The 24,194-nt window shown below is 42.5% G+C and overlaps 1 protein-coding gene across 1 annotated transcript in view; it reads right to left on the bottom strand.

Annotated features, from left to right (window-relative positions):
- The window catches only part of hsdl2 (hydroxysteroid dehydrogenase like 2), a 110,603-nt gene that overhangs the window by 51,330 nt on the left and 35,079 nt on the right, over positions 1-24,194 (bottom strand). The window contains exon 3 of the mRNA XM_078571148.1: positions 7,358-7,456. Within this exon, the coding sequence (XP_078427274.1) occupies positions 7,358-7,456 (99 nt within the window). The remainder of the gene's footprint in view (positions 1-7,357; positions 7,457-24,194) is intronic.

Consider the following 24,194-nt stretch of genomic DNA (forward strand, 5'->3'; position numbering starts at 1 on the left):
GATGAGGTGATCTACAAAAATCTTGAGGCGCAGAACCAAAAGATCTGGGTGGGGAAACAAATCCCTATGAAGCTCATTCTTTGTCCCATCCAAACCACTGATCACCAAGTTCCACATAATTAGCTGCCCACTTGTGAAGTCACAATTTAAAAAAGATCATGTGGGGCGGGGAGACTTAATTTTATAAGAGCGGGGAAAGCAGGGAGAGGAGGGAGATTTCATTTTTAAAAAAGAGCAGGGAGAGCAGCAAGGCTTCATTTAAAAAAGAACGGGGAGGCTTCATTTTTAAAAAGAGTGGGGAGAACAGGGAGGCTTCATTTAAAAAAGCACAGAGAGAGGGGTGCCTTCATTTAAAAAAGAGTGGAGAGAGTTCAATTAAAAAAGAGCGCTGAGAGTGAGGAGGCCTCATTTATAAAAGAGCGTGGAGAGCGGAGAGCAGAGAGCTCATGTGAAACCAGCGGCAGAGTGAAGACACGAACCACAACATGATGTGAGTGCAGGGAAAGCAGCTGGTCGGCAAGTAGGATTGGTGAGTATTTCTAGTCCTTAAAGTAAAAGTAAGGTCTTTAGTTTGTGTTTAGGTCTCTAGCCTTTGCTTCTCTCTTTCTTAAAAATAGCTTGTTAAGTAGAAGATCGATACTGGTGTAAAAAAAGTAATTACAGTAGAGTGTAAAAAGCGGGGGTTCCTCAAGTTTAAAGAGCAGAGATACTAGACAAATCACTTAATAAATTAAATAAAATACTATAGTGATGGCAGGACGGGTGATGTGTTGCTGCTGCAACTTGTGGGAGCTGCTGGACACCAATGTGATCTAGAGCGAACACATCTGTAGTAAGTGTTTCCAGCTCGAGGAACTTCGAATCCAAGTTGAGGAGCTGGAGTCCGAGCTGCAGACATTGCGCCACATCAGGGAGGGGGAAAGTTACCTGGACACTTTGCTCCAGGAGCCGGTCACAGCCCACAGTTTAGATAATTCGAATTTGGTCTATGATCAGGGACATGAGGGCGTGACTGCAGGTGAGGCAGGTATGGGGACCCAGGGGGTAGCGTTCAAGGAGCCTTGGCCCCTGCAACTGTCCAACAGTCAGGAGGTTCTTGCAAGCTGTGTGGACAAGAGTGGGGACTGCAGGGAGGGTGAGTGAACTGAGCACGGCACCATGGTACAGGGAGCCATTCAAATGGGGGAAGGAAATGGAACGTAGTGATAGGGGACAGTATAATTAGGGGGATAGATAGTGTTCTCTGCAGCTGTGAGCCTAAATCCCAAAGGCTGTGTTGCCTGCCCGGTGCCAGGGTTAAGGGCATCTCCTCAGGGCTGGAGAGAAACTAGGAGCAAGATGGGAGGGATCCAGTTGTTGTCATCCATGTTGGTATCAACGACATTGATAGAACTAGAAAGGAGGTTCTGCTGAAAGAATTTGAACAGTTAGGAGCTAAGTTAAAAGCAGAATCTCCAAGGTAATAATCTCGTGATTACTACCTGAGCCACAGGCAAAATGGCATAGGGTAAATAAAGTCAAGGAGTTAAATGCATGGCTCAAAGATTTGTGTGGGAGGAGTGGGTTTCAGTTCATGGGGCACTGGCACCAGTGCCGGGGTAGAAGGGAGCTGTTCCGGTGGGGCGGGCTTCACTTGAATCATGCTGGGACCAGTGTCCTGGCAAATTGAATAACTAGGGCTGTAGAGAGGACTTTAAACTAAATAAAGGGGGGAGGAGGGTTCTGGAGAGGGATACGTAGGCTTACAAAGCAAAAGGATATGGCAGCATTGAAGGGCAGCTATTTAAGTAATGATACCCAGAGTGTGGCAGGAAGGGACAGAATGTACAAACATTAAAAAAAATAGCAGCAAATAGGATCAAAAGGAGGACAAAATGGTAAAAAGGCAAAATTAATGGCTCTTTATTTAAATGCACATAGCATTCGGAACAAAATTAATGAATTAATGGCACAAATAGAGGTTAATGGGTATGATCTTATGGCCATTACGGACACCTGGTTACAAGGAGCAGGGAACTAAATATTCAAGGGTATGTGACTTTTAAAAAGGACAAGCAGGAAGGAAAGGTTGGTGGGGTAGCTTTGTTAGTACAAGATGGAATAAGAAACGATCTTGGATCGGAGGATGTAGAATCCATATGGGTGGAGGTAAGAAATAATAAGGGGAAGACAACACTGGCAGGAGTAGTCTTTAGGTCCCCTAACAGTAGCTATACTGTAGGACAGAGAATAAATCAGGATATAATGGCGGCATGTAAAAAAAGACAGTACATTAATCATGGGTGACTTTAATCTTCATACAGATTGGGAAAGTCAAATTGGCAGAGGTAGCCACGAGCAAGAATTCATAGAGTGTATTTGGGACAGTTTCCTAAAACAATATGCTGTGGATCCAACCAGGGATCAGGCTATTTTGGATCTGGTAATGTGTAATGAGGCAGGTTTAATAAATTAGCTCAGAGTAAAAGATTCCCAAAGAAACAGTGACCATGAATTTAGCATTCAGTTTGAGAGTAAGAAACTTGGGTCGAAAACAACGGTACTAAACTTAAATAAGGATAATTACAAAGGAATGAGGGCAGATTTGGCTGGAGTGGACTGGGAAAGGAGTTTAGCAGAAAAGACTGTTGTTGGACAATGGCAGGTATTTAAGAAAATTGTTCATGGCTCACAACAAAGATATATCCCAGTGAGGAAGAAGGATTCTAGGAAGGGGATAAACCAACCATGATTAACAAAGGATAAGTTAAGGATAGAATCAAATTGAAAGAAAAAACATACAACGTGGCAAAGATTAGTGGTAAGCCAGAGGATTGGGAAAGTTTTAAAAACCAACAAAAGATGACCAAAAAAAAAAGGGAGAAAATAAACTTTGAGGGTAAACTAACAAGTAATATAAAAACGGACAGCAAGAGCTTCTTTAAATATATAAAAAGGAAGAGAGAGGCCAAAGGGAACCGGGGCCCCTTAGATAATGAGGCTGGGGAAATAATAATGGGGAAACAGGAAATGGCAGAGGAGTTGAATAAATACTTTGCATCGGTCTTCATGGTAGAAGACACTAATAGCATTCCAAAAATACTAAATAATTACAGGGCAAAAGTGTGGGGGTGTGGGGGGAGGAAATAAATACAATAACTTTCACTAGAGAAAAAGCACTAAGGAAACTAATGGGGCTAAAAGCCGATAAGTGCCCTGGACCTGATGGGTTGCATCCTAGGATATTAGAGGATGTAGCTACAGAGATAGTAATCTTCCAAGAATCATTAGATTCTGGAAAAGTCCCGGAGGATTGGAAAACTGCCAATGTAACACCCTTATTCAAAAAGGGAGGGATACAAAAACAGGTAGCTATAGGCCAGTTAGCTTAACATCTGTCATTGGGAGTCTATTATATAAAGGATGTAATAGCAGAGCATTTAGAAATACACAATATAATCAAGCAGAGTCAACATGGCTTCATGAGGGGAAATCATACCTGAGAAATTTATTAGAATTCTTTGAGGAGATAACAAACAGGATAAAGGGGAACCAGTAGATGCTATATATTTGGATTTCCAAAAGGCATTCGATAAGGTACCACACATAAGGTTACTTTAATAAAATAAAGAGCCCGAGGTGTTGTGGGTAGTATACTAGCATGGATAGAGGATTGGCTAACTAATAAAATACAGAGACTTGGGATAAGGGGGGCATTTTCAGGATGGCAACCTGTAACTAGTGGAGTGTCACAGAGATCAGTACAGGGGCCACAATTATTTACAATATATATGAATGACTTGGATGAGGGAAATTAATGTATTATCGCCAAGTTTGCGGATGACACAAAAATAGGTGGGAAGGCAAGTGGTGAGGATGACACAAAGAGTCTACAGAGGGATATAGACAGGTTAAGTAAGTGGGCAAAAACTTGGCAGATGGAATATAATGTGGGAAAATGTGAGGTTATGCATTTTGCCAGGAAGAATAAGGGAACTGAATATTACTTAAATGTAGAAAGACTGCAGAAAGCAGCAGCACAGAGGGATTTGGGGGTCCTCGTGCATGAATCACAAAAAGCTAGCATACAAGTTCAGCAGGTAATAGGGAAGGCAAATGGAATGTTGGCCTTTATTTCAAAGGGAATGGAGTGTAAAAATAGGGAATTCTTGCTAAAATTATACAAGACACTAATTAGACCACACCTAGAATACTGTGAACAGTTTTGGTCCCATTATCTAAGGAAAGATATACTGGCAATGGAGGCAGTCCAGAGAAGGTTCACTAGATCCTGGGGATGGAGGGATTTTCTTATGAGGAGAGGTTGAGTAGGTTGGGCCTGTACTCATTGGAGTTTAAAAGAATGAGAGGCGGCCTTATTGAAACATTCTTAGGGGCTTGACAGGGTAGATGCTGAGAGGTTGTTTCCCATTGTGGAAGAGTCTAGGACCAGAGGGCATAATCTCAGAGTAAGGGGTCACCCATTTAAGACAGAGATGAGGAGGAATTTCTTCTCCCAGAGAGTAGTGTGTCTGTGGAATTCTTTACTGCAGAGGGCTGTAGAGGCTGGATCGTTAAGTATTCAAGGCTGAGATAGACAGATTTTTAATCAGTAAGGGAATCAAGGGTTATGGGGAAAAGGCAGGAAAGTGGAGTCAAGGATTATCAGATCAGCCATGAACTCATTGAATGGTGGAGCAGAGTCCGCCTTATGGTCCTATGGTCACTCAGAGAGGCTCTCACTGTTAGGAAACCAATGTCGTCATAAACGTCAACTCAACAATATTGAGATGTCCAGAGTGAACTGACCAGACACTACATGTGTGTTGATATTAAGGGAGAGCCAGTATTTATTTCATTCTGGACAGCCTTCTGGGCTTAACATTGAGTTCAACAACTTCAGACCATGAACTCTATCCTCCATCCTCACCCCCTTTATTTAATCCCCTTTTTTCAAAATTCATTTTTATTTTTTATCCATTTTAATTTTTTTATTTCAATTATCCGTGGTTTTATCCCCTTTTTTAATCCCCCCCTTTTATCCCATTTTCTATCCTTTTTCTTCCCCCACCACTGCACGCCCCCCCCATCTCATCCCGCACAGGGCCATCTGTTACTTGTTCCATGATGTTCTTTCACACAATGTTACCCTTGTTCTGCTATTATCACATTCTGCTTCCTTACCTTTCTGCCACTATCAGCACCTTTTTTTTGGCACTAACCACTACCACTTACTCTCCCTTTGTCCTTTAGTTCATGCCAATCTCTCCTTTGTGCCCACCTACCGCTAGCCTTCTATCCAGCTCCACCTGCCACACCCCCCTTTAACAGTATAAATTTAATCACATTTCCACTTCTCTTCAGCTCCGAAGAAGGGTCATACTGACTCAAAATGTTAACTCTGTTTCTCTCTCCACAGATGCTGCTAGACCTGCTGAATTTTTCCAGCATTTTCTGTTTTTGTTTTATTTCATTCTTGTTTGGCATCAACAAAGCTCAGACAGCTTCCCATGTGTTGAACACAACCCTGCTTTAAAAGAGTCACTGCCTCACTTTTTGGCCTAGCATCCGGAGACCTTGTGCTTTCTACACTGCCGAGAAAACACTAAACCGTCTATAATCAGAAACTGGAAATCAAGATGGAAAAAACATCCAGTCATCAGCTGGGGGGTATGGTGTTGGGAGAGTCAGGGTTGGAAGAAGTTTAGAGATGATGCTCTAAAAGGAGCATTCAGGTCTCTGATGAACTCTTAACATGTGAAACTATGACAAATGACTTGTTGAGAGATATTTTTGTACACTGTGGGGGGTCCAGGTCAACAGTCTGGGTTTTGGACTATTAATCACAGATAGATTTACTGTAACTGATAGGGGAAGTTAGTTCCTGCAGTTGACTTGCTCACTCACTCTGCATTTCAATGCACTGTAACAATTCAAACATACTCAATCCATACGGGTTGCTGCTAACACTCCTGAGAAGCACCTTGGGATGTTTTACTAGGTTAACAGCGCTATATAAATTCAAATTGTTCTTGTCACCTCGGTACAGTTCTCTGCTTTTTGGAGTAAGGGGAAGGAGGGTGGTGAAGAAAGGAAGTTCATGTGAACAAGAACATTAGTCATACTGTCACTGAAAAGTTATGGCACAAAAAAAGTTATTGAAAATACAATTGTTGATGAAAAGCTAGTAGGATCTTTATAACATGTTAAAGTGCAGGCATAGTATACTCAATGACCTATGTGCCATTGCAATCGAGGTTAAGTCTGTGTTTGTCTACCAACAACCCAGTTTGCCAACATACTGTTCCTCATCAACTGGCCTCCCACATTACGTAGGCGAGCAAGACCCAAGATTTAGGAACCCATATTTAAGTGCTTGTAACATATGTCAGGTAAGGTTGGAACTACATAGAATTTACAACACAGTAAGAGGCCATTCAGCCCGTGGTTCATGCATGACCTAACCTATTCAGCATTGAAGACAGAACACCCACACACATCACACCAATTCTTTGCAACTCCAGGTCCAAGTCTTCAACCTGAGATGAACATCTTGTGCAAGTCCTGGAGAGTGCACATTGCAAAAAACCTGCCACTTAGTCAAAAGTGTGATATCAGGAACCATGTTTCAGGATTGATGTTGAGTACCAAGCATCAGCTTGAATTCGCATCAAGAGCTTAGCAACTTCCAATATCAACAATACTGGTTATAATGCAGCTGTTGGCACCTTGCAACCGTGGCAACATGACAAGTTGGAACTTTGGACCCTGAGTTATACCTTTCAACTCACATTGAAGAAAAAAAGCTTTACCTGTCCATGAATCAGAAACATGAGTCAACATTTGTTACCCTTCTGCCCAAACTGACAGCCATCAAGTCGCCCTCTTCAAGATGGGGACCGGGAACGTAAGAAATAAGAACAGACGTTGGCCATATGGTCCCTTGAGACTGTTCTGCTATTCCATCAGATCATGGCTGATGGCTTCATCAGGCATAACTTGACTTAAACTTCACTTTGCTGCACTATCCCCATATCCCTCGATTCCCTTATTATCTAAAAACATCTTATTTAAATCACAAGCTTGAAAAATAATTCTCCCCTCTCACCCATATTATTCATCCTTTCGTTTGATCTTTGTTAAGTGCATGTACTTGGAACAGTGAATCACAGGATGGTTTTAGAACGCACATTTGTGTTTAGGAAACTTGGCTCCAGTGGGATGACTCTTGCTGAAACATAATGTCAGAGTGTCACATCGGCCCGGCCTAAGAATGCCACCAGGTGCTTCAGGTCACCGCATGGCCTAATTTTATTGGCCCATCACGGAAGCCATCACTCCATTACCACGCCATGAATAGTCACTGGTCTCACTGTACCTCCAAAGGTCTTCACTGCGTTCTCCACCGCCTCACTGATTTGCTGCTCATTTCGCACGTCGACAACACAGGGCAAAGCCTTGCCTCCAGCAGCTTCAACTGAAAAGTGGGGAAAAAGAAAAATTATCAAAGGCTGTGGACAAATGAAAGAGAACGTGGTATCTGCTTTCTTCACCCAAGGGGGATGAAGTGATAGCCATGTGCATCACTAGGGCTATTTTTCAGCCAAACAAAAAAAGAAAGACAAAACTGAAAAGACAAAACACATTTGTCTAATTTCTAAAGCTGAAGTAGGTTGGTGTTGATGACGATCGAGGCATTATGGACCCGTCAACATACATCAGCCAACTGTCTTGAGTAATTCACACAAGCGTCACTGGCAGCAACTTCCTATTCAAATAGGCAAATGACAACAAGGCGATTAAAAGGTCCTGTTTTATGGTTTGAATAACAATGAGACCGTCTGTGAAGGGTTCAGCCTGCATTGGGGGAGAAGTACTGCAGCCTGTAAGGTGGTGGGAAGTTCAATTTTACTAGCCACACATTGGAATTGTGAAGCTTATAATGTTACTGACTGCAATGTACAGTGAGAATGTATGTTCACTGCAAATTCAAAGCCACTAATTTGTCTATTTAGCGTGGTTACAATAATCACCAAGACATGGACTTCAATTGAACAGTGGTATTTGTGTCATTTGTCTAAGATTTACATACTGTCATCATCAGTAAACTCTGAAAAAGAACAAATTTTATCTTCAACAGCCAAAAAAGGGCAGCGACATCCATAAATTTTATCAAAGGGAACAATCTAAACTGCTCTTTGTTCCAAGGCCCACACCCTGAAGTAAAGAAAAAAAGAAAGTGCATTTATATAGCCACCTTCACAACCTCGGTGCTTTACAGCCATTGAAGTACTTTTGAGTGGTAGTCACTGCTGTAATGTATGAAACACAGTGACCAATTTGCATACAGCAAGATGCCAGATGTTGGTTGAGGGGTAAATTTAGCCAGGGCATCGTGGAGAACTCTCCTGCTCTTCTTTGAAATAGTGCCATTGGAGAGGGCCTTGGTTTAATAGTTCATCTGAAAGAAAGCACCTACGGCAGTGCAGCACTCCCTCATTACCGCAATGGAGCATCAGCCTCGATTTCTGAGTGAGAATTGAACCTTGGCCTCCTGACTCAGAGGTGAGCCAAGGCTAGCACGAATATCAACGTGGCATGAATCTGCACCCTCAACTCCTCACAAAGCAAGATCCTGATTTCAGGAGCACCTGACCAGGCAGTTGGTCATTTGAGGCCAGATACTTGCCTACAGGAAAGGATGTGGGAGGTACTTACTTTCATAAACACGATCTTAATGATGACCACCCCCCCCACAACTATCCTGACCAAGAATGCCCTGAGTTTGATGTCCCGTCTGTGTTGAGTGAGCTGACCACAGCAGCAAAGAGAGAAAAGCATTACTTTTAGCTGAGGGTGGGATGGGAGCCAGCTGGGGAGACAGTGCAGTTTTTGCACAAAGTATTCAAGTGGAGAGAAATTAAACATGGAAGAGTTAGGTGTCAGGAAGCTGAGCGGAGGGGTAAAAATGATCAGAGGGAAAGAAAAGTAAAGAGAAATTTGTGTGGGGAACGAAAACCAAAATGTGAATATGGATGGATGCAAGAGAATTCCGGTTACTTGAGGGAGGAAAGTGTTGTAGCATATGTTGATGGTGTTAGAAGATTGCAAGGAAGCTCAAACGGGCTGAATGGCCTCCTTCTGTGCTGTAAATTGTGATTGCTGTATATTTTATACATCTTATCTTACAGCAATGCACAGATGACACTAGTTTCTAAGTGTGCAACAGGTTTATTTACAAGAGTTTTAAAATATCTCTGCGATCACAAACCGTCTGCATTCATGCTTAAAGCTCAGCTTCCAGTAGCTTCTGTGGTGTCTGCTTACTTTGCTCAGAGTCCATACCCAGGCTGAACTAATCACGCACAGTGAGCATAGATCAATTACCAGACCCTCATAATCAAACATAGAACAATTAAACAATTGAACACTGCAGTGATGCCTTGCAATTAGCATGGTAAAGATGACCACGAGGCATACCCTGGTCACAAACAAGAGGAAGAACAATGTGAAGATGACCAAAATTTAAGTCGAAGGCCCTGAGGTGGAACAATGTCGACTTTATGGACAGCGTGAAGCATTGCATACAAACCCACTATTTAGATTTGGAGATACTTTCAGAAAGGACGTGGATCTCGGAGCTGAAATATCAGTGGTAGCTGTAATCAACAGATCAAGGAGCGATGAAGAGGCAACCATGAGTCAGCAGGGTGGAGTGGTCTTGGGTTATTGGCATTGTGCATCAGTGGGAGAGAGAGCTTAGAACAGTAGAAAAGTGTTCGAGAGATGCATCAAAATGAAACAAAAGGAGGAAAGAATAAGTAGAAGATATCAGCTACAAGGAAATAATTGCATCCAGGGTTTTACATAACCTCAAAGACCAGCAGCAAAAGAGTCAAGTCATTTGCCAACAAAGCTTCAATCCCAAACGGGAACTGCTGCTTTGCCACAGCCTCTCAACTGTTTCACATTTACACAAACAGCATTCAAAGTTTGGAATTTTAAATCTCTTTGCCTATATTTTATTAACAGAATTTTCTATAAGTAACAACAGATCAGAATCTGCAGAAAGTTGTGGTCACATTTTCCAATTTGAAAAACAATGACAAATTTATAAAACTAGAATAAAACTCAGAACAATCAAACTTCATTGGCAGAGAAAAAGAAGGGGGAAAAAGACAAATTAAACTCAACCACTACTGCAAGAATTGTAAAACAAATTTCTCTATTTGCACCAGAGCAACACCCCAAGTCTAGGCAAAATGAATTCAAAATCTTCTGGCTCCCACAATGTTTTATTGTGTGGTCTGACTGTTATAAATATAAACTTTTCTTTGGAATTTCACATCAACATCATCAAAGGCGCTATATAAATGCAAGTTAAAGTAGTAAAATATCCCAAGGCACTACACAGGAAAATTTGACACGTGCCAGATAAGGAGAAATTAGGTCATATGACCAAAAGATTGGTCAAAGAGATAACCTTCAAGAAGTATCTTATAGGAGGAGGGATAAGCGAGGTGGTATAGGGAGGGAATTCCAGAACTTTGGGCCAGGCTGAGGCACGTCGACCAATGGTGCATCATTGAAAATCTGGGATGCGCAAGAGGCCAGAATTGGAGGATTGCAGAGATTTCAGAGGGTTGTAAAGCTGGAGAAGACGAACAGCAAGACTGCTACTGGTTTTCCATCTGTGTCACACAGGAAGATCATGTGGAAGCAATTTATCTGCCCATCACTGTGTGGGGGTTTTTTTTTAAGTTTAAAAATGCTAGTTAATCTGCCGGCTCTCTCAGCAAGTTGGAGGACAAACTGTTTTATGGCAACGACATGTAAAAATGTATTATCAAGGTCACTGATGTGTGACTGCTTCATTACAATCAAATAACTGCAATCAAAAATCTGTCTAACTCAGCCTTGAATATATTCAATGACTCAGCCTCGACTGCTAGCTGAGGAAGAGAATTCCAAAGCCTACTGACTGTCAGAGAAAAAAATGCCTCCTCATCTCCAACTTAGATGGAAGGTCCCTTACTTTGAAACAGTCCCCCCAAGTTCTAGATTCTCTAATGAATCTTAAGATATAGCAGTATCTTTGCCAGAGACTCACCAATAAAACACATGTAAGGGTGTGAAGTTATAATGCTTATCTGATAGACAACCATTAAACATAGTTTCATGTCTTTTTGACACAAGCCTAATATCCTCTATATAAGGCACCACATCCAAATGGTGTTTGAATCATGGCCAAGTTCCTGTGCAAAGGTCCATTCGAAGTCTGTGGGACCAAGTTTAAGTGCTATGAATGGATGGCACTGTTTGTTTGCAAGCAAACTCTGGGCCAATGACACCTTGCTGGGATCTAGCTTTTACAGGCATCAGTAACCTTGTAGTAATCTTGCCACAGAAAAATCATTTTTAGCAGCTAACAAATATGCAAATTCCAAAAGATACTGATGAGTACATCTCTAACAATAATGTAACATTAAATTTTCCAGGCCAGAGAGGTTGTCTGGCAGTAATTTAGATTTATCACACCATTATAAATGGGCAAACCCCAAGTTTTTGTGGTATGTTTAATGGTTATCCATCAGACAAGTATTACAACTTCGCACCCTTCCATGTGTTTTATTGGCGAGTCTCTGGACAAGACTTGGAGGACATCACAGAAATGCTCACACCTGTACTCATCGGATGCACACTTTTCCAGGTGGCATCTTTGGACAGGAATCAGTGTCGGGGAGAAGACTCATGACCAATACTTCCCTTCATAGCCTCAGGGCTGCAAAGTCCAATTGTGACACTTTGCTGAGGGCAGGCAACACAACACTGATTCGGTACCAAACTTGAAACTCCAGAACTTAAGGTACTTTCTGGCTAAAACACTGCAAATCACACTGGGAGCCAAAATAATAAATTTGAAAAATGCTTAGTCTGGTTTATCATTTCTATTCTCCAAGAAATGGTGTTTAAGTAACACATTTGTGACCAAAACTAGTGCCTGCAGACAGATCGAGACAGCTAGCAATCAGTAATCCAAATTCATCAAAATCACAGGTGCAGATACACAGTGCAACCTTTACAAGTATTAATTAGGTCCCTATTCAAATATTGAAACAGGAACTGATTAATTTTTGTGGTTAAACGCATTTGAGCAGCCAATGGCCTGACATACATCATGCGGTCAACAGTATCTTAGTAACTAGCTAAAAATACATCTCGCTTGCATGCTGATCCAAGTAACAAGCACCAGCGACCTGGACACATTCAAGTTTGCTCGAAAACAAGGCAGGCAGTTGGCTGATGTTTCTATCTATTATAATGGTTACAGCTTCAAGCTGAGCACCAGCACTAGCAACAGGTGCTGTCATGAATAGTACCTCATGCAATACATGGGACACCTGTCAAAGGCTCACTTCAAGATCAGTGCAAGCCTCAGGCTGCTTTTCAGCATCAAAAGGTAAATACCTGATCAGGGAACGGACCAGGACTTAAGAGAATATATGCAAACCTCAACTACACAAGGAAAGTAGTAAACTTATGGAAATGACTAAATCTTAACAGAATCATAGATGGCCATTCAGCCCATAAAGTCTCTTTTGAAGAGAAATCTAGTTAGTCCCACTCCCCTGCTCTTACTCTGTATCCTTGCAATTTTTATTTCTTCAAGTATTTATCCAATTCCTTTTTGAAAGCTACCACTGAAACTGTGTCCAGTATCCTATCAGGCAGTGCATTCCAAACCCCAACCACTCATTCCATTAAAGAGTTTTTCCCTCATGCTGCCTCTCGTTGCTTTGCCAACCACCGTAAATCTGTTCCCTCTAGTTATCAATCCTTCAGCCATTGGTAACGGCTTCCCTTTATTAACTCTTATCTAAACCCTGCATGATTTTAAACACCACTATTATATCTCCTCTTGGTCTTCTCTGCTCTAGTGAGAACAGCCCCAGCTTCTCCAGTCTATATAACTGTAATTCCTGGAATTATTATAATAATTCTCGTCTGTAGCCTTCTTGACCTTTCTGAAGTGTGGTGCCCAGAACTGGACACATCCTCCAGCTGGGACCAAACTGGTGTTTTATATAGTTTCAATATAACCTCAAGGATTTTGTACTCTATGCCTCTATTTATAAAGCCCAGTATTCCATTTGCTTGATTAATGGCTTTTTAGCCTGTTCTACCAACTTGAAAGATTTTTGTACGAAAACAACCTCAGCTCTCTCAGTTCTTGCACTCCCTTTAAAATTATACCATTTAGCCTGTATCGCCTCTCATCCTTTTTAACCAAAATGCATCACCTCGCACTCTTCTCTGTTGAATTTCGTATGCCCTATATCTTCTTGAAATCTATGATTCTCTCTTTCTCATTGATTACTACACTTTAAGGTTTCGTGTCACCTGCAAATTTCGAAACTACTCTGTTACCCTGTTCCAAGTCATTCACGTACAGTAAAACATTTCTGTTCGCAGGGGTTATGTTCCCGCAAAACCTCGCAAACAGCGAAATTGCGAACAATGAACATACTTTGCTACCAGAGTCATTTAGATAGGTCCCAGCCATCCTAAAATTTCACATGTATAAAAGGGTCAAAGGGAAAGAAAACGTTCAAAGAGAAATTTACTGGAGAAATCATTTAATAAAAACAAGAAAAAGTAAGATTTGTCACACTTCCAGTAATTTACTCAAGAGTGGAGGTGGACTGTGATCAGGAATTAAACCACAGCAACAAGGAACACGCATGTGCAAACAATGATAGGCGGCGCATGCACAGTGCACACTTTCTACTGCAGGAAAATAGGCCATGGACACCTTCCTTTATTTCTTAAACTTCATTTAGGTGGGGTTTTTTTCCTGGCATTTTCTAAACATGACTTCTATTTTTTTTATTTTTAATACCATGGATAAGTGAACATTTAGGCCCGCAATGGGTGAACTGGTGCACAAAGACTTTTGCGTGGATAAGTAAATTCATGAAAGAGGAAGTCGCACATGGCAGGACTTTACTGTATGTGAAAATTAGCAGCGGTCCTACTGCTGAACCACTCAATCCCTGTATAGCTTCCCCCCATTCTGAAAAAACAGCCATTTGCCACAAGTCTGTTTCCTATCCTTTAGCCAATTTTGTACCCATGCTGCTACTGCCCCTTTTCCCGCCCTCCGGTTTCAATTTTGTTAAGAAACATGTTATTTGGTACTTGGTCAAATGCGTTTAATTTTTAATTTGTGTTCTTGAAGTGAATTCTACGCCTTGTTCACAAAAACTACTCAAAAGGGAACAGAACTCAAGATGCAGGCAATCACCATCTCCATCAAGCAAAGACTGTGTTACTTTCCCTGACCATTAATGGTACCAAGTTGACCAGAGTACCTCGCCATGAAGAGCCTGGGAGGCTCACCCCTGTCCAGCGGATTAACTGGACCAAGCCACATCAACGCCAAGGCTCCAACAGCAAGGCAAGGCTGAGTACTTAGCTGACTGGCTCACTTTCAAGGCTGTTTTCAAGGAGCATTTTAAAATGGGGAGAGAGTTGGAGAGGTTTAAAGAGGGATATACTTACATTGCAGGCGGTTCAGAGAATATTCACGAGGTTAATTCCTGGGTTGAAGAGGTAGTCTTATGAGGAAAGCTTGAACAGGCTAGGTCTGTATCCACTGGAGTTTAGAAGAATGACAGGTGATCTTGCTGAAACATACAAGACTCTGAGAAGGTAGATGCTGTGAGGATGTTTTCTCTCATGGGGGAATTTAAACTAGGGGGCACAGTTTCAAAGTAAGGGGTCTCCCATTTAAAATGGAAATGAGAAGGAATTTCTTCTCTGAGGGGGTTGTTAATCTTTGAAATTCTCTCCTCAGAGAGCAGTGGAGACTGGGTCATAGAACATATTTAAGGCTGAGCTAGATAGATTTTTGATCTACAAGGGAGTCAAGGGTTATGGAGGGGCAGGGGGGCTGCTGGCAGAAAAGTTAAGGCCACAGTCAGATAAGCCATGATCTTCTTCAATGGTGCAGCAGGCCCAGGGGGCTGAATGACCTACTCCTGCTCTTGTTTCTTATGTTAAATGTACTTATGTTTTGGGAGGGAATTCCAGAGCTTAGGGTCCAGGCACCAGTGCACAGCTGAGAACAAATTAAAGTTACACAGTTAAAACTAATTCTGAAGTACTGTATGGTTTCAGACACCCTATCTCAGGACAGATATGATGGAGAGAATGTGAATAAAAGCCACAAGATTAATTCCAGTCCTTAAAGAAATAAGCTAAAGACTAACTTTATTTGAACGAAGAAAGACCAAGAGGGGTCAAGATAGATCCTTAGGATAATAACAGGGTTATATTGCAGGTAAATAAATTAGCTTGAACAATGAGTGTAGCACTCAAAGCAGAATCACAATCCCTCAAGAAAGACTGAATATTAAATGCCTTTAAGTGTCTGCAAAGGATAGTTACGTAAAATAAAAAAGGCAATTAACCTTGAAAATTGAACTGCAAACAAACCATATGAGGAGGAATTAATAAAAGTGTTGGTTAAACGGTTTGCCACATATGGAGAACTGGGAGAGAAACCGACACATAGGAGAGGGAGAAGGAAAATTGTACGATTCAGCTGGTTATGTATGGATTGTGGCAGGAGAGGGTTTGAAGGGATGAAAGTCTTTTTTGACCCAATTCCAAACTCTCACTTTCCTACATAACTTTTATGGTCATTTTTTAACATTGGTTCACACAGCTTTATTACTTCTGAGACTCAAAATGTTCAATTTGTGGTGGGACAAAGAGGAAGGTGCAAAGGCTGTAAGCTTCTATGTGGCGTGCAGAGCATAGTAAGTTTAAAATTACGGCAATCCTAATGCTCAACGAAGCAGGGCAGCTAATGACTCAGTGATCCATTCTGTGGGTGAAGGGTACCCCCTCTCTTATATCTACAAACATCCCAGGTGAAATGAGTTCAAGCAGCATCAAAACAGCACCCCATGAGCACAAAAACAGTTAGCAATTCCACCCAAATTACATGAAGAAAAATTGCATAGGGACAGATGTTGTGGAAATGAGAAGAATTCATTCTGGTGTAGATCAGGGAACTCACTCAATACTGAGGAAGGGAAAGAAGCTTTCTATTTTAAGTGAACCAAGACTACCATGTCTGCAGCTGTATGGGGGCGTCCAATAGCAACTGGTATTGATATAGAGCCTTTCATGTCGCAAGGTGCTTCGGAGGAGGATTATAAAGCAAAATTTGACACCGAGCCTCATAAGGAGATATAAGGGCAAATAACCAAAAGCTTGGTCAGAGAGGTAGGTTTTAAGGAGAGGAGATAAAGAGGTTGGAAGAGTTAGGGAAGGAATTCCAGACTTATGGCACGAACAGCTAAAGGCACAGCCACCGGCAGTGGAGCGATTAAAAATCGAGGATGTGCAAGAGGCCAGAATTAGAGGAGCGCAGAGATCTGGGAAGATTGTAGGGCTGGAAGAGTCAGTAACAACTTGGATTTCTTCATTTTTCATTCTTGCGTGAGATGTGGGCAAGCTCAGGATTTGTCAAGCATCCCTTACTGCCTTGGGAAGGTGGCGGTGAGCCACCCTCTTGAGCCGCTGCAGTCCATGTGGTGTATACATATACCCACAGTGCTGTTAAGGTGGGCGTTCTAGGATTTAGATCCAGTAACAGTGAAGGAACAGCGATATAGTTCCATGTCAGGTTGGTGGGGGGGCCTGGAGAATTTGCAGGTGGTGGGGTTCCCATGCCTCTGCTGCCCTTGTCCTTCTACATAGCAGTGGTGGTGGGTTTGGAAAGTGCTCTTGCAGGAGGTTTGGTGAGTTGGTGCAGTGCAGTTTGTAGATGGTACACACTGCTGCCTCTGTACATCGGTAGTGGAGGAAGTGAATGTTTAAGATGGTGTATAGGGCGCTGATCAAGCAGGTTGCTTTGTCCTGGATGGCGTTGAGATTTGTGTTGTTGGAGCTGTACTCATCCAAGCAGGTGGAGAGTATTCCATCAGATTTATGACTTGTGCCTTGTAGATGGTGGACAGGCTCAGCTCACCTCAGAATTCCCAGCTATGACCTGCCCGTAGCCACATTATTTATATGGCTGGTCCAGTTCAGTTTCTGGTCAATGCTAACCCTGTATTCTGCCCAGTGAGGGCATATTCTAGTTATAACTTTAAACATAGACCGTGCTCCTGCGGAAGCTTCTGGACCTGTTATATTTTAAAGTGGACACACACAAGGTGGCCAAGATGGCTGCCAAGAGTCAGGTGACCTTTGTTTGTTCAACACAGACAGACAATTTCAAGCTTCCTGAAAGTTCCATTCGAATCAGCCTGGATGGGGGTCTCCCCTAGAAAGGACATACCAAGACAGATATTACCTATAGGATTTACATGTGCTGTTGTCTGTGACTTACCCAAGACTTCAAGTCAACAGACCTCCAGACTGCTTGTCTCCAAGACCAATGCTTCACAAAAGAGAGCTGAAGAGACCAGATATCAACAAAATAAGTGTGAAAGACCACCATCTATCTCCTATTGTACATCAATGGCCTTTTAGCTTTAAGCCATTCTGAGTGGACAATGGCCACTGATCCTGTGACTGAAACTGGCCTCTGTTACTGAAATCCTTTATTATCTTAGGAAAAGGCTGGGGCAATCTGCAAAACTCCACATATCACAGCAGTGGCAGAAAAGGCAGTGGCATCTTTGCCTTTTAAGAACTGGGGAGGCTATAAAGTCTTTAAAAATATCCCAGCTTCCTTCCAAAACTCCAAGTCCATCTGTAAAGAAATTTGACCTCCTGATACGGAAACCACAAATGCCTAGCTTTGCAACATGCTGAACATTCATCTCTTCGACGGAATCCTGCAACAATCCAGATATCTGACTTCAGCTATTTGAACCCATCTGAACTACAATCCAAGAGTGGAAAAGGGCTGTAAAACTCTAACTCGCCCACAATGACTGACCTCCTACAACAAGCCAAACACATGAAGTGTTAATTATTCTTTTGATTTTAAATTTGTAGAAATACACAATCTTCTAAAATACGAACAAGAAGAAGCAGTAGGCCTTTCAGCCCCTCGAGTCTGCTCCGCCATTCAATAAGATCATGGCTGATCTGATAGTAACCTGAAATCTGCATCCACCTACCCCTGATAACCTATCACTCCCCCTACTTACCAACAATCTATCCACCTCTGCCTTAAAGATATTCAAAGGCTCTGCTTCCACTGCCTTTTCAGGAAGAGGAAGAGACTTCCAAAGACTCACAACCCTCTGACTGAAAAGATTTTGCCACATCTTTGTTTTAAATGGGTGACCCGTTATTTTTAAACAGTGACCCCTAGTTCTAGATTCTCCCACAAGAGGAAACATACTCTCCACATCCACCCTGTCAAGACCCCGCAGGATCTTCAAGGTTTCAATCAAGTCACCTCTTACTTTTCTAAACTCCAGCAGGTACAAGCCCAATCTGTCCAGCCTTTCCTCATAAGACAACCCACCCATTCCAGATATTAGTCTGGTTAACCTTCTCTGAACTGCTTCCAAAACATTTACATCCTTCCTCAAATAAAGGTGACCAATACTGTACACAGCACTCCAAATGTGGTCTCACTAGTGCCCTGTACAACTGAAGCATAACCTCCCAACTTTTGTATTCCATTCCCCTTGCAATAAATGATAACATTCTATTAACTTTCCTAATTACTTGCTGTACTTGCATACTAGCATTTTGTGATTCATGCTCTCGGACATCCAGACCCCTCTGCACCTCAGAGCTCTGCAATCTCTCACCATTTAGATAATGTGCTTCTCTTTTATTCTTCCTGCCAAAATGGCCAATTTCATATTTGCCCACATTATACTCTATTTGCCAGATCTTTCTCCACTCACTTAACCAATCCATATCTTTTTGTAGCCTCATGTCCTCTTCACGACTTACTTTCCTACCTATGTGCCATCAGCAAATTTGGCAACCATCCCATTCATCCCTTCATCCAAGTCATTTATATAAATTGCAAACAGTTGAGGTCCCAGAACTGATCCCTGTGGCACGCCACTCGTTACATTTTGCCAAACTGAAAGACCCATTTATGTCTAGTCTCTGCTTCTTGTTAGACAGCCAATCTTGTATCCATGCCAATATGTTACCCCCATACCATGAGCTTTTATTTTCCGTAATAACCTTTGAAGTGGCACTTTATCAAATGCCTTCTGAAAATCTAAGTACAGTTCCCCTTTATTCACAGCACATTTTGCTTCCTCAAAGAACTCCAATAAGTTGGTTAAACACGATTTCCCTTTCACAAAACCATATTGACTCTGCCTGATGACCTTGAGCTTATCCAAGTGCCCTGCTATAACTTCTTTAATAATAGCTTCTAACATCCTCTTCTTTAATTGTATCTTCCTTGAGTGGGTGACTGATGTAGCATTTATATTTTCTAGGTGAGTGTGAGAATAAATTATCCTCTATTTCATCCCACAAAAGTCTGCTGCTGTTTCATTAAATTGGCCACATGCTAAAGGAGTGCTTAGAAACACACACATCTAAACTTTTCAAAAAAGCAGACCGTTTGCAGACAGTAAAGGAAGAGAATTGGGGGTTTCAGTTTATTTCTCCTCCCCTATCCATTACACCCAGGATGTTGATAGTGGGGGTTTCAGCAATGCTAATGCCATTGAATGCCAAGGGGTGATGGTTAGATTCTCTCTTGTTGAAGGTGGTCATTGCCTGGCACTTGCCTGAATCTCGTCCAGGTCTTGCTGCATACGGACATGGACTGCTTCAGTGTCTGAGGAGTCGTGAATGATGTTGAACATTGTGCAATCAACGAATATCCCTACTTTTGACCAATGAAGGTCATTGATGAAGCAGCTGAAGATGGTTGGGCCTCGGACACTGCCCAGAGGAAGTCCAACAGTAATGTCCTGGGACTGAGATGACTGGCCTCCAACAACCACAACCATCTTCCTTTGTGCTAGGTATGAATCCAACCAGTGGACAGTTTTCCCGATTTCAATTGACTCCAGTTTGCCAGGGCTTCTTGCCGATGCTACAGTTAGTCAAATACAGCCTTGATATCAAGGGCAGTCACTCTCTTATGGTGCCTTTAATGAAGTAAAGCAGCCCTCAATGCTTCAAAGAAGCCATTATCAAACAAAATTGGATATCGAGTCACATAAGGAGATATTAGGACAAGAAGCTTAGTCAGAGGAGGTGTCCTAAAACGAAAAGGGAGAGGTAGTGTGGCGGGGAGATTTAGGGAGGGAATTCTGGAGCTCAGGACCTAGGCAGTTGAAGACATGGCTCCCAATGAGGAACGCAACAGGTCAGGTGCGGAGGACCACAAAGATCTCCGAAGACTGTAGGGTTAAACAGTAAGGGGGAGTGGGGGAAGGCCATAGAGGGAGTTGAATAAAAGTATGAGAATTTTAATAATCAAGCCAGTTTTACCAGACTCCCTACAGTTATCAGGAAGGAATTCCTGACATCTCATCTGTTTCTCTAGGTTCCTCTGACAGCTCACAGGAGTCTAAGTAGAATAAAACAACATCACTGATGTGCATTTTCAGCAGATTGACTTGCCAAACCAAGGCAGGGTTTTTTTGCATGGTCTCTCTCCCTCTCTCTGTCGGTCCCTACTTCTGGGTGTAATGCATAATTCTTTCATTACTGAAGATCAGCTTGCCCAGTTTCCTTTCCACCAAAAAATAGGTTCTTCATGGGGAGCGGCATGTTGGAAAGATTGTCCAGGAAGAAGAGGGCGCAAACATCTTGACCTTTCAGCAATGTAGCAAAATTTGACACCAAATGTAACAGAAAGGTCAGAAAGGCAATAAAATAAAATAAACGATGAGAAAAACAGGAAGGACAAGCCAAAAAAAAAGAAACACCCAAGGATAAAATAGCCAACTATAAATATTGCTAAGTTGTTTTAGGGAGGATATAATCTTGGTGAATTATAAATGCAGGCTTTGAGGGGGAAGCCCAACAAGGGCTTTTTTTCTAATACATTTTTTCTAATACATTTTTAATTGACTGAATTGAGATGGGGTACAAAATTTAATGGGAGGTCTTGTGGTGCAGTGAACAGTGCCCCTGCCTCTGAGCCAGAAGCTCCTGGTTCGAGTCCCAGTCCAGGACTTGATGGCCAAGGAAGGTGTGTTCATAATGTGGCCAAAAAGGTTGATTATTAACCTGCAAATCCTTTCAATGCATGCCAATGGCAGGCAGTAAGGGTGGGAGAGATTCCTGGTCAGCCATGTGATGCAGAAATGTTGGAGCCTCTGCTATCACTATCCATAGCCCCAGACTACAACATGCATGTAAAAGTGCATGTTACCACAACTCAGACTCCCCGAGTGAACTGTAACGCAACACCATCACTAGAAAAATGTAACACCCAGAAAGCCATGCGGGTTGTGCAATTGATAGTTTTGGTGACAGAGATCGACAGAAAGGTGGAATATAATCGAAGCATTTCACAGCAGCCTCCGATGTGCTTTATCGGTGCTCAGCGTCCGAGTTAACCCACTTGTTCTGTGATCAGCTTGAGAGGTGAGGAAGAGTTCTCCATGCAATACTTGAAAAATAGAAGGATTCAACAATGCTCCCAATCGATGCACCGCTTTGACCAAACACCCTATCAATGTTATTACCGGAATAACACATTCACAGGTGTATTTCAAGTTTTCTGTGCACAGAGGATAGGAATGATAACGCTTGGAAATTATTTGCCGGATCCTTAACCAAGATGACTAATACAGATTATCTGGCCATTATCTCATTGCTGTTTGAGAGAGTTTGCTGCACACAAATTGGCTTTCACATTTCCAAAATGACAACAAAATGCTTCAAAAGTACTTCAATGGCTGTAATGGGCTTGGTCAGGTCCTATAAGGTGCCACATAAATGCAAGTTCGTTCTTTCTTTTAACTTAACTAATGATTTAATTGCCAATGCTGGCTGGACCACCGACTTAACAGTTTATGCTCAAGCCAAAGTGCCGAGGCAAAGACAGCTCAGCAAATCATTTGCCAGGCAAATCCCAACTAATGTAGAAACTGGCTGCGAATTGTGACGTGCACCATTGCATTGGGGAAGCTGATTGTCATAAAGAAGGAAACGGTTGTCACAACAGACAAAACGTTAATGGTTATCCATTCCTCGAGAAACGTCCCAAGTGAAAATTCGAAAGGCATTGTACTCAACATGAAGTCAAAACTGGCATACTTGCTCTTTTGATGTGGAAGCATTCTCACATGATTTTTTTTTCAATTCCTTGTTGGGCTTCGCTCACAAAGCCTGCATTTATTGCCCATCCCTCACTGCCCTCAAGGTGGTGGTAGTTACCCTTCTTGTTGACCCATTGCAATCCATATGGTATTCTCACAGTGCTGTTAGTGAGTGAGTTCCAAGATTGTGACCCAATGGCAATGAAGGAATGGTGTTGTATGTACAAGCCGGGATGGTGTACAGTTTGGTGAGGAAATTGAAGGGGATTGTGTTCCCATGCGTCTGTTGCCTTTGTCCTAAGTGGTGGAGGTCATAGGTTTGGGAGGTACATTTAAATGTACTGAGCATAGATGGTTTCGTAGTTAGATTGAAACATGTTTATGTAACTTCAATGCTGCTGCAGACAACAATGCTTCAAATTTTTGACATTGCATCAAACAACATCAAAAACATGCTGCTTGAAACACACCAGAAGGAGACACACTGGTCGTATTAGTTAAAAAAAAGATGCAGGTAAAATAGCTGCAAGGTGATCATCAGAGACAGTGAGGCAGTGTAATCCTTGTTTTCTTGTGATAAGCTGTTTTGCATCTTCACGGTTTGTGGTTTTAACCAACAGAGTATCCCAGTTCATGAGATTTGCTTAGCATTAGGATGAACAGGAAGGTAGATTTGCTTCATGACCTCGAGTCCAACACACAAATTATGGACAAGAAAGAAAAGATTGAGGGATTTGGATTTATAAAGAACTCTCTCTTTTCGTAAATGCCCCACAGTGTTTCAGATACAATAAATTAACCCAGATCTTCCAGTCTCTGGATCATCAGAGACCCAAAGTGAACGTCAGGACCTCGCAAAAGTCCTGATGCGCTGACATCTGTGGGAATTGCCCAGGAAGTCTGAACTTCCTTTGGGCAATTCCCCTGCTCCCCGGGACCCTCTGCAAACGTCTCTGACTCTGAGCTAGAGACTTTAGACAGTTCCATGGGACTTAAATGAATAGTTACCCAGGGTGTGTTATACAGAAAAATCCAAGTTTAACTCCTGGGTAACTGCAGAACTGCACCCCACCCAATCATTCCTACTGACCCCAGACTCCCCACTCAGCCTGTGACTATTCCTCTTGACCCCCTGACTACCGCCCTGACCAACGGCCCCCCACGCCCCCCGTCAATCCGACTACCCTCTGCCAACCTCCCCCCTGATCCGACCACCCCACCAGACCACTCTAACCCCCGACCAGGCCAGCCCCTGAACTGACCACCCCTCCCAACCCAACCCGACTAACACCTGACCCACCTACCCACTCACCCAACTACCACCCACCCACTAACATTCAACCATTCACTAACATTCACACTGGGCCTTTAGACTTACCATATGGCAACTAGTGCCGTAAAAACAGGGCATGGCTTGTCTTCCCCCCCTCCCGACGTTACAACGATGGAGTTCTTCATGGGACTGTACGCTCCACATTCCTGAAGCCGGGCTCAGAGGACCCGGCCAGAAACACGGAGCAGGGTAGGAAGGCAGTATTTTGATTCAACAATGAAGAATTGGAGAGGCGATGGTGTAGTGGTATTGTCAGTGGACTGGTAATCCAGGGTAATGCTCTGGGGACCCAGGTTTGAATCCCGCCACGGTGGAATTTGAATTCAATAAAAATCTGGAATTAAAAGTCTAACGATGACCATGATTGTAGATTGTTGTAAAAACCCATCTGGTTCACTCATGCCCTTTAGGGAAGGAAATCTGCTGTCCTTACCTGGTCTGGTCTACATGTGAGTCCAGACCCACAACAATGTGGTTGACTCTTAAAATGCCATCTGAACAAGGGCAATTAGGGATGCCGGCCTAGCCAGCCCACGTCCCATAAATGAATAAAAAACAGAGCATCATGTCTTAACTTGTCAAAGTCTGACAAAAATGAAGAGCAAACTGAAGTAACAGATGAAATATTTCAATAAATAACTCGTGAC

Source organism: Cetorhinus maximus, chromosome 2 (genome assembly GCF_964194155.1).
Source record: "Cetorhinus maximus chromosome 2, sCetMax3.hap1.1, whole genome shotgun sequence".
Taxonomy (NCBI): domain Eukaryota; kingdom Metazoa; phylum Chordata; class Chondrichthyes; order Lamniformes; family Cetorhinidae; genus Cetorhinus; species Cetorhinus maximus.